At 43.8% G+C, this 18,881-nt stretch overlaps 1 protein-coding gene across 3 annotated transcripts in view; it reads left to right on the forward strand.

The window, feature by feature from the left end:
- PRRC2C (proline rich coiled-coil 2C) overlaps nucleotides 1–18,881 on the forward strand; it is a 1,200,196-nt gene that overhangs the window by 1,040,199 nt on the left and 141,116 nt on the right. For all 3 annotated transcript variants that reach the window (XM_086955980.1, XM_086955997.1, XM_086955989.1), the window contains exons 29-31: nucleotides 8,531–8,638; nucleotides 9,438–9,632; nucleotides 11,725–11,931. In XM_086955980.1, coding sequence (XP_086812106.1) covers nucleotides 8,531–8,638; nucleotides 9,438–9,632; nucleotides 11,725–11,931 — 510 coding nt within the window. The remainder of the gene's footprint in view (nucleotides 1–8,530; nucleotides 8,639–9,437; nucleotides 9,633–11,724; nucleotides 11,932–18,881) is intronic.

Here is an 18,881-nt window from a genome sequence, read left to right on the forward strand (position 1 = left end):
CACCCAGTCAAACACATCTCTACATCAGTCACCTGGAGTTGCTATCTGTTCAACTATTGCTGAAAACCTTGCTTTCTCACCTGGTTGGCAAGGTATGCCTATCAGAACTGACAGCATGACAGCCCTGTATTATCTCCAAAAGCAAGGAGTACCAGGTCCCCTCAGCTCTTTTTCCGCAGACTATTTGGAGGTAGTCCTTCCGGTACAACTTTTAATCTGTTAGCGAAGTACCTCCTCGGAGTGAAAAAGGAATGTGCAGATCTCCTCAGCAGGAGTTGTCCACGAGTGGGAACTCCACCTTCAATTCCTCTGCCAATACTTACAGCTTTGGGGTCAACCGCAAATGAACATATTCACCACAGTGGAAAAGATACCAAATGCCCAGACATCACCACCAGGTACTCGCACCCTCAATCCAGGGGCAATGCATAATGAATGATTTGGTCTGGGATATTTGCTTACGCTTTTCCACCTCTCCCATTGTTTCCGTTTGTTGTTTACTAACTTCTGCAGATGTCTCTCACCCTAGTTGCTCCCTTGATCATTTGTTTTGGGATCTGTTCACATAAGGGATCTGGGAAACCATCTGCAAGACAAACAAGCTGCTTGCTTTCAATGTTCTTTCTGATTGATACGCATATTCCTCAGATTTCCCTCTTTAGAATAAAACGTATGATTTTTTTTTTTTGAGGATACTTCCTTTTTCCCCGTCCTAAGTTGTCCCTTGAAGTTTGGACAAATTTGGCAAATCTTTTGTCATCAGCATCTGAGACATTATTTAATAGCTAACTGATCATCAGCCATGCAGTCGCGCCTGAGCAGTGGTGAAGCTGAACATTTGTTTATGCTAGTGGGAAGGTACTGCCTCAACCCTTTTGGGATCTAGACTTAATACCTGTGAATGTTGACATAATCAATTGTGGGAAGATGTATATCCATAAGAATCAATCTGGCTGATGTTAAATAACTTGTTCCCCTTTTTCATGTGAAACGTCTTTGATATTCATATGCAACCCACCCTGCTACTAGTGAAACCAAGGACATAGGTGCAAACTGATAGGTGGTAAGGAGACAGACTAGTGTTGTCTCTTCCTAAAACAAAAGTTGATTTTCCCTTTCTGTGATTACTGTCCTTGCATGTGGTTGTTGCAGTATAAAATTGCAGTTTTGACCTGCCTGTGATTGCATATTTTATCACCTTTTTCGTGCTTTAAACTTGTAGTTTTCCATGCCCATGATTGCTTGCATTTAACATGTTGAATCGTGGGATTTGCCGTCCGACCTCTGTAGTTTGTGTCTTTCCCTTCTCCCCCCCCCCCCCCCCCCCCCCCACCCCCACCCCCAACAGGGATATTCTACATCAGAGGGTGCTTCTGTGAGCTATTTAAACTGTATTTACCAGGGCCTGTGCACTTCGTTTTTCCCCCAGCAGGGGGTGTAAAGTTTTATTCAAACAGTATTGTTAGATTTCGAGTTAGAGAAGCCTTTACCTGCAGAAGTACAAAGTGTGGATTGAGCCGGTCTGTCTCCTAGGAGATTCTGAACAGGAGAAGCAGCTTACAACTCCTTGGCCAGGAAACCTTGTCTGAGGTTGCTGGGACCTTATATGGTCTGCTAGTGGTTGGCACATGTGTACACTGATTGGTGGTTGTATCTGGTGTTTCTATTGGGTTAGGGTTGATGTCCTCATTGGTTGGGTATTTGAAGGTTCTGATTGGTTTCTAGTTCTGTGATTCAATCATTGTAGGGTTGGGACTAGGGCTAGGTTTTCTATTGGAAGTAGGGACTAGGGCTTCCGATGCTATTGGTTGTTGGGACTAGGGCGGGACTAGGGCTAGGGTTAGACCTTTAATTGGAAGTAGCCCTCCCAGGATACATAAGGGTGCTTCTCACTCTCCCCGAGGTATTTGTTTATTTCACCCCTGAGGCGGAAGCCGGGGGACCTCTGCGCTCTCTTGTGCTCTATTTGAATAGCGTGCCTGTTATTGACAAAAAATAACGCTCTTTTTAACAGCTGTAAATATTTTAGCCTGCAGTTTTTAGATATTAGTCCCCACCTAGGTGCGAGATTTGCGTCGCCCAAGGCTGCTTCCCGACCTGCCTACCTGACATTTCGCCGCAGTTATTAGGCGCTGGTTACTCACTTCAGCCGCCATCTTGGGCAGGGGAAGGCTGGCGTTTTAGCTGATCGCTCCTCCCACCCTCCTCCCACTCCTCGACCATGGATAAAAACAACAGACCTGCCCGTCCGCGCAGCGGGCGCGCCAAAGGCAAACCCGTCTGCGCCCGTCCGCGCCTGGACCAAGGGCCACTCCCCCTGGTCCGGATCCCCTGGTCCCATGAGGACCATATACTTCCAATATGCTATTACTTCTGCGACCCCCCCCCCCCAACATCAGTCATGTCTCCTACTTGACCCGCTGCTCCTTGATGGGGTCTCCGCCCAACTCTGTTCCTGTTGTAAATCGCGGATACCCCTCAATCCAATTCCTCCCCCCACCACCAAGTCTAAATCACCTAAATCCTATCTATTCGCCCTTATTAATGTCCGCTCGCTCGGGAAACACCGACAGGACATAGCTGACTTGATGGAGAACAATAGTTTAGACATGCTATTTATGACAGAAACTTGGATGGACAGTTCGTCCGATCCAGACATAGTTATTGCAGTTCCTAAAGGCTTCAAAAGCCATAGACTGGACAGACAACGCAAGAAAGGCGGTGGGATTGCCGTCATAGTACGTGACGCATTCACTGTCAGAACCAACATGATCTCGCTACCCACCTGTGAAGCTCTACAATTTTCTATCAGGTTGACTCCCTCCTATAATTTTAAAGGGATCCTTTTGTATCGTCCACCGGGATCAAGGACCAGACTTATTTCCGACCTTAGGTCTGTCCTGGAATCGTCAGCCCTTGATAGTTCTCTTACCGTCCTCGGCGATTTTAACTTTCATTTTGACAAAACGAAGGATCAAGACACCGCTGCTTTTCTGGGGGATATGACAACCTTTGGTCCCCCATTGCTGGTCAAATCACCCACACATGACGGGGGCCATATACTGGATGGCATTTTCACTAACTCAGGGGATTTACATGTGTCTCAAATTCTTCCCGTCATCTGGTCAGACCACCATGTTATCCTAGCTTCACTGACTACTCATGACACTGGTGCCTCCACATTACCCTCTAATCCTCGCCAGTCCTTCCTGGCGTGGAATGACATTGATTGCTCTAGCCTGGAAACACTTTTAACTAATTCTATCCCCTCTCTATCAACTGACCCTAACACTGCCACTACTCAATTTTATGAGTGGGTGGGCTTAGCAGCTACCTCTCTGGTCCCGGTTAAACAACGGTCTCATAATAGGTCTACCCCGTCGGCCCCTTGGTACTCGGAGGCCCTAAGAATACAAAAACAACAGTGCAGGAACAAAGAGAGGCACTGGCGAAAAGACTACTCCATAGAGGCCAAAACTAAGTATAAAGAAACAGTGGCTAAATACAAAACTATGATTGATGAGGCCAAGAAAAAATACTTTAGTGACAGAATTGAAATGGCCAAAAATTCCAATAAGGCTTTGTACGAAACCACTAAGCAGCTAGCAGGTCACTCTCCTAACCTGACTCCACCTCCCTCCCAACCTCTCTGTGACGCCCTAGCTAGCTTTTTCTTCAGCAAGGTCAACGACATCTATTCTGCCTTTGCCAAAAATACCAAATTCCCTTCTAACTTGTCGACTGCTGCTCATACTGGACCCATCCTCTCTGTTTGCAGAAATCTCTAGTTCCCAGATTCCGGACATTATATCCACCATCAGATCAGGCTCTGCACTCGACATCTGTCCATTTAAAGTATTATTACCTGTTATCGAAGTGGTTCTTCCTGCCATTACTTCAATTTGCAACTCCATGTTTAGTACAGGCATTTATCCAGCCATTTTAAAATACTCATTAAACCACTCTTAAAGAAGCCACATCTCGACATGGAAGAACCAAAGCGCTATCGGCCTATTGCTAGCTTACCAGCTCTGTCAAAAATAGCTGAAAAAGCTCTGAATCTACAGCTCTCGGCCTTCATAGAGCAACATCATCTACTTGATGAATCCCAGTTGGCTTCCGCCAATTCCATGGGACGGAGACGGCTTTGATTAAAGCCGCGGGTGATATTAGATCCATCCGCGACGCCGGAGGTACAGCAGTCTTGATACTGCTTGACTTATCGTCAGCCTTCGACACGGTCGATCATGCTATTTTGATCGACCGTGTCGAAAACATGGGTGTCCAAAATAATGCCAGGAAACTTCTGGCCTCCTTTCTGGCCGATAGAACCCAGGTGGTCACAATGGGATCCTTTCGCTCTTCCACCTTGTCTCTGCCTTGTGGAGTACCTCAAGGCTCATCCCGAAGTCCGACACTTTTTAACATCTATGTGTCGGACCTAGCCAATATCATTCGTGCACATGGGATGAGCCTTACCCCCTATGCAGACGACACTCAGTTGGTCCTGGCCATTAAGAACAACGGCCATAAAATGGCTGATGATCTCAAATTAGGCATGGTAGCAATTGGGAGCTGGATGGCTTCCAATTGTCTAAAATTAAATTCCGATAAGACGGAAGTAGTCATCTTCGGACAGCTGACCCCGGAATGGTCATCCCATTGGTGGCCTTCGTCATTAGGCTCTCCCCCTGAGCCTGTTAGCAAGGTGAGGAATTTGGGAGTCATCTTCGATGACCGCCTCACTTTTCATCCACATGCTAACCAGATTACCTCCTCAGCCTTCCACAAACTGAGACTCATCAAAACAATCCCCCCTTCCTTCCTGACACAGCTGGTCAAACCCTGGTTACTTCCCTTGTATTGTCCACCCTGGATTACTCAAATGCATTATTCTTAAATGCACAAGAAGGAGTCCTAAACAAAATGCAAATAATACAAAACTCAGCTGCTAGGCTCCTGAGAAAAATTCCCAAATATCAATCCGCCTCGGACACCATCAGAGAGTTACACTGGTTACCCATCAGAAACAGAATAAAATTTAAAACTCTCTGTATTGTGTACAAGGCCTTGCATAACCTGGGTCCAGCTTTTCTTGTTCAAAATCTGATTCCTTACTGTCCCTCCAGAACACTACGTTCCTCCAGTCTAATTGACCTTGTGGTTCCTCGTACTAAAACTGTTTCTTGGGGAGACAGAAGATTCCTGGTGTCAGCCCCAAAGTTATGGAATACGCTGCCCCACTGGATTAAAACTAGTCCTTCTCTCTGGTCCTTTCGCAAGCAACTCAAGACCTGGCTTTTTAATCATTAAACTCAGCTCCCCCCTCTCCGGTTAAATATTACAGATATCTTGGCGCCGAGACGCCCATGGGCCATTGTTCGCGCTCTAGAAATATCACTAATCATAATAATAATATTTAGGGCTTCTGGTGTGATTGGTTGTTGGACTAGTTGTGGGACTAAGAAAAGGATTAGGCTTTCTATTGGAAGTAGGGACTAGGGCTACCTGTTCCATTGGCTGCTTGGACTAGGGTTGGAACTACTGGTAGGGCTAGGGCCTTTATTGGACGTAGAGATCAGGGTTTTTGAACTGATTGGGTGCTTGGACTAGGGCTAAGATTGGCTGTAAGGTCCTGGTCTTCTATTGGTTCTAGATTTTAGGGCTAGTGTTGTGATTGGATAGCGTTAGGGCTAGGGTTCCCATTGGCCGAAGGGATCACCTGATTACGAGGGCTATAAAAGGCCAGGGTTAGGGCGTCTCAGCCCGGGCGTCAAGGTTAAGGGTGGAGAGGATAAGGGCTGTTGCCTGTTAGATCATGTTAAGGGCGGAGAGGACAAGGGTAGTTGCCTGTTTGATCCTGTTAAGGGCGGAGAGGACAAGGCTAGTTGCCTGTTTCATCCTGTTCGAGACTGGTCGGGACTAGGGCCAGAAATGCTGCCCCTTTTCTCATTTAGCAATACCCAGCCCACACCATCCACAAACAGAGCAACATACTCGCACCAAATGTACACCACCACAACACTATGCACAGATTAATGTACCAGCCTGCACTACAAACCAAACCAAACCACATCTACACACCCTACTATCCCAACTTCCACACATATCCACCATCACCCACAAACAGTACGCAACTCTATCCTATACCACTAATCAATACACTCATCACTAACACAACGCTAATCAACACCATACATAACTACAACCCATTCAGACACACACTCCCTGCTGTAATTACACCTAACAGACCACCTTTTATCACTAACAAACATATAATGATCCTTCCATCAGTTGTCCAACAAACACCCTCCTCTTCCTTCTACCATAATAACACTAACACACAACACACACACTGCACACCACCACACTTTGTAACTCTTGCAACAAACCAGTCTAAGATAAACACTCTCACTTCTACTTCATTCCCTCCTACACACAACATACGCTACTCATAAACACATCACCACCCCCTCTACGTCACAACCTCCTCCCACAAACAATACTACACAACCAAATCCAGTGCATGAAACCTATACATCAGCACCCCTTTTCACTACACCTCAAAAGCAAAACGTATCACACACACCAGCACAACAAGATCTTCAGAGCACAACACCTCATAATACTTACCATCACAAAATACATAATGTTGACAAATCCCACCATACAAGAAAAAACCATGGGTGGCACATCCTTCTCTGTTCAAGCTGCCAAACTATGGAACTCTTTATCCCCCAACATAAGATCCACCGACAACCACCTTATCTTCAGAAAACGACTCAAGATTTGGCTCTTCCCCACATAAGCACCATACGGAAACAGAAATTTACAGCATATCCCTCTGTATATAAGCTTTTGTTTTCACTATAGATATGTACCGGTCTTTGTGTTTTACTTTACTAAACATGTTGTAAGAGAAATGAGAAAAAAATAAAAGTAATATTAATCAATAAATAAAAACCATCTTTGGTCTAAATGTACATACTTCCATTGTGCATCTATGTACCTTCCATGTACTTGGATCTGTGTGTTTTTTACTTTTCTCCTGAAAAAGCATATCCAATGCACTACCCTATTTCTCATCTTGTGCCTCTATCAATATATTTAATCTAAATGTACTTACTTCCTTTATGTATCTATATACTTTCAACGTACTTATGGATCTATATATTTATCACTTTCTTCTAATTTAGCATTTCCAATGAACTAGCCTATTTCTTAGCCTATACTTCGCTCAATATATCTTCTAGCCCAACCTTCTGACTCGTCTCAAACTTCTTTCTACTACTCCTTCCAATGCACTACCCTATCTCTCATCCTATACATCTATCAATATATCCTCTACATCCACTCTCTTTTATCCCAAACCCCCTTACCACTACTATGATCGACAAAATAACCCTTTCTAAACTCTCTCCTGCTCTACCCCTCCTTGCATCATCTGACACCTCTTTTTGCTACACCAATCCCCTAAAACAAACCTTTCTTATCTCTCCCCCTGACTCCTCCCCTCCAAAACTCCTTTTTACTCATCCAAAAGCCTCTTCCTACTGCTAAGATCTAAACAAAAAAACAAAAAATCCTTCACTCTTTATCCCTCCACTATCCTTTCAATCAAAATTAACAGACTAACATGTTCACTTCTCAAATTCCATATTCAACTATACTAAGATACTGCCCAAATAACTGAATAACATATCTACTACTCAAATTACTTCATATTTATACTATACTAATTTTTAACACTAATCCTTTATGGGTTCCGGAGTGGCGTGCTACTCGCCAGAAAAACGCTTCAACACCCATTAGGGGTAACAAGTGCTATATAAATGCAAATCTTGCTTCCCCTTTTATCCCTCCGCTATCCTTCTCACTCCAAGTAACAGACTAATATCCACCACTGAAATTAACTCATATTTGACCATATTAATTCACCACTAATCCTATATAGGATTCCTGAATAGCGTGCGTCAACAAGCAATAAATTAATACAAACCTTTGTCCTCCTCTATCCTTCTGCTATCATTCCAAATAACTGACTAGCCTATCAACCACTTAAAATGTACTTGCATGTTTCACTATACTAATTCAACACTAATCCTCTATGGGACCCGTAGTAGCGTGCTACCCGCCGAAAAAACGCTTTGTCGCCTCGTCAGGGGGAGTAAGCGCTATATAAATGCAATTACATTACAATACAATTTTTCTGATTTGTTTTTAATTCATTGGGGTTTTAAGTCCAATGTATTTTATAATGCTAAATCTATCTTTTGATATTCTAAAAGTGTTGATATATGTATCTTTTTATACATTTCAAAAAATTGTATTTTTTTTAATGTTCTGCTATCCTGCACACACACAGGAATATTGAAATATGTATTTTTTATCAATTGAAAGAAGATACCCAGATGGAAAATGTACTTTTAGGTGCATTTACTCATCCTAGGGCGAGTTGCTTCTGTAAATTGAGTGGTTCATAGTTTTGCGATCGGAAAATAAGTGAAGTAATATATATATATTTCCGCAGGCCAGACAAAGTATAGGGCAGCCTTCAAATCTCTACTCTGGGCAGGTGCAACAGCCAACGCAGACCAACTTCTACAATACTGCTCAGTCCCCCAGTGCTCTTCAGCAGGTAAGCGCAACAGGCTTGCTTTGTTCTACATGGTTAAGCGGTCTGTATTTCTCACAGTGGTGGGTTACCTAAATTTGAAAATGATTACTTGGCTAAAATTATGTAGTTTTAATCATTAACTGTAATGTTTTGCTTCTCACATTTCCATCTTTTGAAACTAACACATAGAGTGTAAAGATTACCTTGAATAGATTTCACATTCTGTGTGATAAAAAGCAGAACCTGCTTCTGGAGTTCTCCTTAGAGATGTAGGGTGGCACATGAGCAGTAGCTAGCCCACAAGAACAGTGCACTAGCAAGCGACAGTCAAACAACCTATGTATCTTCTATTGTCACTTTGTCACATTTGTAGAAAGGATCGCAGTTTTCTGGGTCTTTTCTGTGACCAAGCTCAAAAAGATAAAGGTCTGCTTTTGCAGCCTGTCTGTTTGTAGATCACAAGCTGAGCACTTCACTGCTAGATCTTATTGAGTTTGGAACATCTTATGTCTGGTGTTAGTTGTTCTGATCAGACGTGTTGACCATCAGCAGCAGCACTGTTTTTCTATCCTACAGTTGATCTCAGTAATACTAGTGCTAGGGTGTGACCATTGTTGCTAGGACTGTTATGCTTTCTGTGTAGCTCTCATCTTTGACCACCTCTAAAGCCTTCACCTACTATGTGTGACATTACCGGAGGCAGTCCAGCTATCAGGTGGTAAGCGATAAGTGTTTTCATTTAAAAAAGCAAGAATTTTAATAACTTGCAGTCAGAAAATACACCAGGAAAACATCTAAATATTTTCCACCAATTCTTTAGTGGAGATACCTGAGCCAGGTGAGAACTGGTCCAGAGCTGACAACTGCTCCTGAAAGAAAATGGCTCTCACAGTCTATGCCTGCTGAGTTTGTGTGCCTACAAACTGGCCGAACGGATACTGAAACAGCATTGCCAAGTACTGGCCAATCCTGCAAGAATGGAGTTCAGGGTCTGTTCTTCAATCCCTATCAAAAGGTAAAATTGTGATGCCTATTATAGTGTTTGCAGAGTATTAGTAGCATGGAAACAAGCTTCCTATATTGTGGTCACCACCCATTGAATACTTATTTCTGCTATCAAGCCCAATTGATTATGTTGCTTTCAGAATCTGTCAAAAAGTTGCATAAATGTGGCCGTTGGGGGAGGTGGGGGGGGGGGGGAGCTAAGGCTGAAGTATGCTTGTGTCTTAGTCTTCATGCATATTGAGTGTGAGACTAACAGAGCCAATGCCTTCAGTCAATCCTCACATCTTTCTTATTTTCAGTACACATTTCGGAAATTCTGATATGGATTAAACCAGTGAGAACGTTTCCACCTACAGTTGGCAGAACCAAGATGATAATCCTGATGTATTGTCCTTTTTGCATTTTGATCACCCCCAATCCTCCCTTCCCACAACTGATTTGCAGGGGCTTGATACACATTAGGGAATATTCTGCTCTGCATTAGTAAAAAATAAATGTCACAAAATTAGAAGTAATGGTCCTTTTTAAATGTCCGTTAGTTGGTGTCACATGGCAATTAGGAAATGTTAAAGTTAGAGACGTTAACAGATACATGTTTTTGGAATGAGTCTTACAAAGCATTTTAACACAAATCAGCACCTTTAAAATGTCTCTAGCTGGACAATATCCAGTGTGGCTGGCGCTTAAAGCTTTTACATTTCTTTAGATCGAATAGGTTTAATTTCCCTTTAAAAACATTTGAAAGACAAAAGTGCTGGCGGTCAAATGCCTTCCATGTGAGAAAATAACAAAATACAAATCCATTGAAGGTAGAATATAGGAAATGTTAATGAGGTTATGTAACAGCTTGTCTATTCAGTTTAGCAATTTGAAACAGATTGAGCAATCTATATGAAACAGTACTGGGAGCTTATCAAGTAAAGAAAACATTGTGGCTGTGGCAGTAAGTGATAAACAAAGGGCTGATGTTAAATTAATATAATCTATTAATGAGATTTGTAATTGTGTTCTAGTAGAACTGGAATGTACGTAAAGGTTTCAAATTTCACAGATTCGGAAAAAACGTAGAGGTCTCAAATAGTCTGAAGTCGTTCTAAGGATGTGCTGTCCCATTTCTTCAAATATACAGCTCCTTCTTGCAGTATATTTGGCATTTAATACGTCAAAGACTAAGCCACTCTTATTTTTTGTTAAATCATGCCCGTTCCGCCACAGGCGTTTGCGCCCACTTTGTGCATCCGCAGGGCACTTTGGTATTCCAGAAAGGACAGCAGGCGCTTGTGCCGCCCCTTCTGTAGTATTGATAGTGCTGGTGCACATAAGGCGCCAGCTTTATCTTGGTTGCCGCCTGCACTTTGAAAACACAGAGTGGCTTCAAAGCAGCTGCTTCGTTTTTCACATGAATGCGCTGCCCCCAGGGCAGCGGATTCATCATTATACGGTGCATTTTCCTTCATTGTGCTGGGCGCACCTTTTAAAAGGTGCGCTAGAGCAATGGAGGAAAATGCATTGCATGTCTAGTGCAGACCCTGGTGTGTTTTTTCTTAACTTGTGCTCTGGAACACGGTCATTAGAAGTGAACGTGCTGCATTCAGAATGCATTTTCGAATTGTGCAGCACCTTAATGCAAGATGTTGAGCAGGTTTATTTACTCAGCTCTCTTACAGCTGCAGTGGAGATGCCTTAAGAAGATTTCAAGACCATATTGTGAACCCAAGAATGCCTCTAGATTTTGTAGTTCTCCTACGTTGTCTTCAGTTGCTTAAAGATTTTCATGTATTTTAAATGTTTTAAAGCTTCTATTTATTTAAAGTTTATAGAGTCCTGTATCTTTCATTGTTATGATTGTAATGTGATGTTTTGTAAAACTTTACGAAGGTCTGTATCAAAATTTAAAAAAAGTTTACAACTTTGTTTATGACGGAGCAGTCTTTCCTTTCCTCCCTTGGCACTGGGTCATGAGGGAAATTGTCAAACACTGAAATGGAATGTAGTTGCAGAGATACTGTTTGAAAAACTGAAAATGAGTCTGAACCCCAAGTAATATTGTCATTGCTTGTGGCCTGCAATTCCAATATGAACATGTGTATGTTCTTGCTCAGATGACAGTACCTTTGCAAGGATCTCAGCTATCCCTTGCTAATTTTGGATCAACGGGTGGACAACCTCTCATCGCTTTGCCACAGTCCCTTCAACCTTCGCCCCAAGCTCAGCATCAGAATTTGACACGCAACGTCCAAGCAAGCCAGAACTATCGCGGAATGGTTTCCACCGGCTCCCAGCATGGCATGATGCCTCCAGCTGGCAAGGTAATGTGTATATTCATCCTAAGTACATATAATTGTGTTCCAGTGGAATTTGTGATGTGCATAGTCTCCACTAGCATGACTTAATGTGCGGCTCCCCCCTACTATGATCCATTATTATGTTGCCAATCAGATACAGCTTTTGCACCTTAGAGACTTCCTCACATAGTTAATATTTGCATCATACAGTGAGGTCCTACCTGTGTTTTGCAGTGTCATCTGTTGTACTAGAGTGATATGTAAGCTGAAGTAACAAATCACTTTTGCCATGTCCAAATTGTAAAGTGGATTATGTGGTGTGATTGTGAAACCTCCCCATGTACAAATGTTGCAGTCTCCATCAGGTCCAGTTAGCTTCATTAATAAAAGCCTTGGATCAGTCCTGGTCAGCTGTAGCGCAGAGCAGTCAGGATTAGTCAAAGGAACAAGTATAAACCATTTAGAAGTACTAAAACAGTCAATAGGTAACAAACACAACACAATAAAAATCTGATACAAATTTATAAAAATAGGTTGTATTTTTATCTTTAAATAGATACCAAAATGACAAATCTATCGAGGGAAACTGGACATGTGATTTTTCAAAGGTAAGTAAATACACTGTAATTCACTTTAAACAGAATGCAACAAATCATCGTGAATGGCTTAGTGGTTTCAGAGCCAACCGGCAAGAATGTCTACTAATTTCAACGTGGGCAGGCCGCAAAGGGTTGAGGCAGTCACAGGGACTACTGATGTCCAGGGTGACAGTTACCTTATCATTTCCAGCAGTCTCTGGGTCCTTACTGTATTTTTATGCTTTACCACCATCCAGCAAAGAAGTAATCCTGATGCTGAGGATAAACAATGCTGAAGAGATGCATTGAGTGTTGCTGGGGCCACCTTGTATCCAGAATGTCGGGCAGCATCTTACCTTAAGACTCCATCTCTTGTGATGTACCAGTGCAGGTCCAGTCGCCAATGGGCAACTGGTCTCCTAGTCATAGCTATCTCAACAGTTCCTTACAGCTAAGCAAATCTTCTTCTTTTTTTTGGCGCTCGGAGTCCATTCTGACTTTGGTCACAGGTCCAGCGACCTTGGGGAAACCTCGTGATGGTAAAACCTGTCTCCCAGGTTGCACTTCAGTGTCCCATCTGGGCTCTCAAGGATGCAGGCTTCATTAGCTTTTGTTGTCCTGGAGCTAGCCACCTAACCCTTAGTCACTTCTTCTGTCCTTGCACAAGTGGAGCTCTCTTTTGCTGGGTCTAGAGAGCAGCTGGGCAGTGCTTCTGTTGTATTTCCAAAGCAGTAGTGATCTGAGGACGGAGTGTCAGGGATGCCACTTTTATGCCATCTTCGTGTTTGTTGGAGGTGAGGACTCGCTAGCCATGGGGGAAACAGTTCCCTCAGGGCAACCCTTCCCACTTTACATCACTTCCTGGTGGTTTGGCCCAAAAACAATCCTAGAGTCCACTTCTTTGCTTGAATCCAAGATGGCTCTGGCCTTCCCTTGTGACCAAATCTACTTGAGTTTGATTGTACTCTGCAATAACTCCCAGCCCGTCCCTTCGTGAAAGGTATTTTGTAATATCTGTTAATGTGCCAAATGGCTGATTTAAAATAAGACTTTGTTCTACATTTCTAAGATCAATTCTGGCAGTTTCGGATCTTTCCCTTTAAACCAATGTTATGTGCAAGACTTGATGCCCTCTTTGTCACAGTGATGATTAAACATGCAGTGCATTAAACACTTGCTTATTGTGTGTTTATGATGTATATAAGACTACGACTACAGCCCTGAGGTCCAACAAGTATATCTGTGTTGTTTCAGTGCTGTTGGCAAAAGGCCTTAAAAAGGTTGTCAAAACAGATACCAGCGCAGTCATGATGCCAGTTTGAAGCAGTCAGCCTTAAGAAACACAAATAAAGCTGCACCACTGGCTCTAAAATTAAAATTTTGGCTCATGCTGAAACTAACACAATCACTGCTTTATTTCTAATTAGCTGAAACTAACTCAATCACTGTGCTTTATTTCTAATTTAGGGTTAGATATATTCAACTCTAGTTTCAAGATGAGGGAATAACTATGCTTTTTGGTGTAAGTAACATTTCTGATGGCTACATCAAACTGCAGATTTTTCACCTTTTTTGAATTTCCCCCAGGTGCCAAAGTGGATCTAGTACTTTTTAGAAAGTGCTCCTGCACATTTGGTGGCGGGTGCCATCAGACTATGCACTATCTTGGCACAGTGTATAGAAGTGATGGCTCAAAGCTGTATATATGCGCTATCCCTGGCTGCTAACATCAATTCATTTCTTTCTGCGCCCTTTCCAGGTAGTCTGAGCTCAGCTCTCAAATATTTTGCTGTTGGCATACTACCCCAAAAAAAATTTGGGACAATGTGCTAGGACATTGTCTCTGCTGAAGAACTCATGCTTCAAATTGTGTTGCTTCTGCAGGAAGCAAATATCTATTACAGACCAATATAAGTTACCTTCCTTTGGTGCTAGGGTCCAAGCATTACTCGAAGTCCTGTGATAAATGCTCCCTAATTCACACAATAGCGATCCGGAAGTACGAGGTGAAGCTGTACATCGCCAAGCCTAAGAAAAAAGGTTGGTCACACTCCCAAGTATTAGACCTGCTCCTGTTACCAGTCATGGTCCTGCTCCAGGTTGCCGTCCTCGCGTAGTTCAGAGTCAAACAAATCTTGTCATAAGCATAACAAGTCTAAGTGGGATTCTTCTCACTCCTATCATTCCAGCACCGGGTAGAAGTCACACAGTCAGCATGTAAAGGATCCAACTCTCGTCCAGCTCTGAGCCTATCCCGATGCTGGTCCCAAAGCACCAGTCTGCCTTTAAGCCTTCAGCAGGTATAGGTCTTCAGTGAGACCATGCTACAACTCTTCTGGACGATTACAGGTCCCTTTAAAGCAGAGATCTTCACTTTGTGGTTCATGACCACCAGGGGGCCGTGGAGTTATGGAAAGGGGGTTGCGAATTGTCCAGTCGTGCTTCAGCCTTGAACTGGAATCTAAAATGATTCCTCTGCGTTTTAGATTCCAAATAGTGACATCGCAAAATAATCCAGCGTCAATGACTATCCCCCTGTTAGAGAAACTGCAGGATGAATATCCAGAAATGCCAGGAATAGGGGCGTAACGATGTTCCTGTGGAATGCTTTGAGGTTTTTCAATATTCAGGTTGGTTGCCGCTGCCTTTCACTCCGTCCTGTTGTCTCTCTTGGTCTTAGTCATTGTTGCTGCTGTGTATTTTCACCTGATGATCTTTCTGTGCTTCTTCCTTGTGGCTGCTTCTGCACTGAGATCTCCTAGCTGCTTCCTAGTTTCCCAGGTAACCGAAGCGTTGCAGAACTAGTAAGTAAGCTGCCTCTTCCCTCCGCCTCAGCCACCATGCCCTGGCTTTTAATCTCGCAGACATATACACAAACATATACACACAAACTCTCACACATTCTTATCTATAGGAATTTTCCTGAAGATATTTCCCACAATATTTTATTCCTCCTTAAAGATTTTGCTCATTAAAAAAAATCCGTGTTGTACTGCTGATTAAACTGGTTACATTTCAAAAACGGTCCACTAAGCTGCCAGCTGCATAAATTTCGCACACCCTTGACATTTATGTAACCAGGTCTAAGATTTTCACCTGTCATAAACACATTTATTAAACTGGTTAGGAGTGTGAGCAGATTAGTTGCAGACCTCTGCACCAGAGAATTTTTTTAACCTAACTTCCCATTTGCCAGTTGTGTGATCCTGGGAAAATCACTTTGTTCTAAATAAGAAAATTAAGTAGTGCCTTCTTCGACTTTGATTGTGACCTTTGAACCTTTGAGGATGTGTAATACATCAGCTTCCTATATGAAAGTGTCCAGCGCCTCCACATTACTGGGTCGATATGACCGTTCTCTGTGGGACTCTCTCTCACGCTTCACAGAGAAGCTACTGAAGGAAGACAGGCAGGACTTCCAGGAGATCCTCCAGGAAGTGGGTCTGGTGGCCAATCAGTTCATCAGTGCGGCAGCAGATGCCTCTGTTCTCGCTGCCCATAGATATTCACATGGGATCTGTGCCTGCTGCTCTTCCTGGCTGAGACTGACTGGTTTGAAGCCAGAGGCCCAACATGGTAACCTCAATCTCCCTTTCAATAGGACATCGCTCTTTGGCGCTCATGCGGAAGGCCAAATGTCTAGAATGAAGACCGATCAAGACACCGTGAAGGCGGTTGGTCTGGAAAAGAGGAAAAACTTCAGGCAGCGTTATCGTCCCTATGACCGACAATACCACCAGAGGGTTCAAACCCCTTAATGGTCTTCCCAGCAACATCAGGAAAGATCCCATTCAAGCCAGCGTCGTCCCGGTAGAGGACGGGGATGACTCTCCAGCAACAGAAACTGTGAGGGCTTTTTTCCCCTAGCTCAGTCACTCATTCCGGTTTTGGGGCGTTTTTATTTGTAAGAGTGGACCAAAATTACACTAGACAAGTGGGTGCTCAACATTGTGAGGAATAAGTACTCCATCAGGTTAAAGTCTTCTCCACCTTCCATTTCTTCTGAGAGAAGAAGTATCTGCTTTACTCTAAAAGGAGGCCATCGAGGAGGTCCCATGGCACCAACGTAGACAGGGAATCTATACTTCTTGGTCCCAAAGAAAGGTCCAAACAAGGAGTTCAGGCCTATACTAGATCTCAGGCTTCTCAACAAGGTCATTCTGAAAGAGAGGTTCAGAATGCTGGCGTTACATCAAATAATCCCGCTCTTACATCAAGGGGATTGGATGTGTTCTAGAGATCTTAAAGATGACTATTTCCACATCCCAATCTCTCGAAGGCATCGGATGTTTCTAAGATTTCAGATTCAGTCAGACCACTTCCAGTTCACGCCCCTGCCTTTCGGCCTGAAGTCAGCCCCTCACTCTTTTTTGAAATGCATGGCAGTAGTAGCTGCGTTCTTGAGGAGTAAACAAATCTTCGTCTACCCTTACCTGGACGATTAGCTACTCAAGAGTGCTTCTCCAACTCTTCTGCAGAAACACCTTGCTTGCTGCACTCAGTTACTGCATCAATTAGGTCTGCACGTCAATTTAAAGAAATCCATTGTCAATCTCAATCCAACCCAAAGGATACATATCCTGGGCACAACTCTGGATGCAGTAAACGCAAAAGCGTATCCTTCGGAGGAGAGACTATCATCCATTCCCCACAAGTGTCAGACCCTCATGAAGATACCTCATCCTACGGCCAGACAGGTTTTATCTATAATGCGTTCGATGACCTCGTGCATTTTTCTGGTCCCAAACGCCAGACTTCACATGAGACCTCTGCAGCAAACTCAATGGTCTCAAATCGCTGGGAGGACACTATAACCCTGCCTGTATCTGTCCGGCTCTCCATCAGATGGTGGATAAGGCGGCCTCATCTTCTGATAGGAGTACCCTTTCACGAGGAGCTTCCCAAGCAGACTCTGTTGACGGACGTGTCTCTTCAGGGATAGGGCGCTCACATTGGGTCCCTACAGATACAAGGAATGTGGTCAGAAAGAGAACAGCTATACCACATAAACATGCTGGAACTCAGAGCGATGCATCTGGCTCTCAAGGTGTTCTTTCCCTCCATCAAGTAGACTGCTTTGCTTGTTCAGACGGACAATACAACAACGATGTATTACCTGAACAAGCAGGGGGGCACCAGGTCCAGACCCCTGTCTCGAAGCGCGAGCGATTTGAAAATGGCTTCTGGCACGAGACCTGAAGATCTCTGTAGTTCATCTACCAGGCGTTCTCAACATCCAAGCGGATGGCCTAAGCAGGCACTTTGAAGAAGCGCACGGCTGGGTGCTAAAACAATAAGTTGCGCAATACATTTTTCACTGCTGGGGAACACAAAATTTCGCGTCTTCGCCTCCAGATACCCGCAACCAGGCTCCAAGGGGAATACTCTGTTAATATGCTTGTCAGAGACATTACTCTACGCTTTTCCACCAGTTCCCCTAATTCTCCCTGGTGATCAGGAAACTGTACGAATCCAAGACACAGATAATCCTGGTTGCTCCAGAGTGGCCTCGCCAGTTGTGGCACCCGCACCTTCTTCATCTGCCCACCAAGGGGTGTTCTGCCCAAAGTACCACACAGGAGGTTACCATGTCATCCGGATCTGCCTCCCAATCTTCCTCGTCAACCGTTACCTGTAAAACAGGATTAGCAGACGGGGCCTCCTCGTGGAAATAAAAATCTCCAAAGGCCGTTGGAAGTCCAGTCCACACCTCCACACTGTAGGAAGGTGGATATCTGACTATGGTTGCCCCCAACTTTTTGCCTGGTGTTTTGCTGGATTTTAGACTTAGTTGACCTGGGACCCTGCTATTCAGGCCCCCAGGCCCACTGCTCTCTCTGTAAATTGGATTCCATGTACCCTAGGTACATATCTAATTGGATACTGAGTCACCTTATCAGTCCCTGTACAGCATACCTTAGGTATCCAGGGCATAGGTGTACCCAGGGCCTACCAGGAGCTGCAGCATGTATTATGCCACCCCTGGTTGGCCATCCAAAATCTGACACAACTGGCTGCACGACAGCTGGGGCAAGGTGGTGTAATCACCCTTTGCTTTAGATATAGTATCCCTATATCTAACCCTAAAATGGACACATGTATTCCTATCAGTCACTCCTATGGCAGGCTTTAACAATCCTGAAGGCAGAGTGCTTGGAATTATGTGAGATGGTGCTCTGGCATGAGCTGAGCCCGTTTGCAGCTTGCGGAACCAAGTCCTAATAGCTGTTCCATGATAACGCGTACCATATACTCTTAAGTGCATTATAATCCTCGCGGTTATTTGCCAACTTTGGTATCGCTTTATCAAAACATGTCGAGTAAGGTGTCATACGAATTGGAATACTAACCCCTCGCCAATTCTGGCGACGGGGTTAGCATTCCACCCTTCTAGAG

This window comes from Lissotriton vulgaris, chromosome 1_1 (assembly GCF_964263255.1).
Source record: "Lissotriton vulgaris chromosome 1_1, aLisVul1.2, whole genome shotgun sequence".
Lineage (NCBI taxonomy): Eukaryota > Metazoa > Chordata > Amphibia > Caudata > Salamandridae > Lissotriton > Lissotriton vulgaris.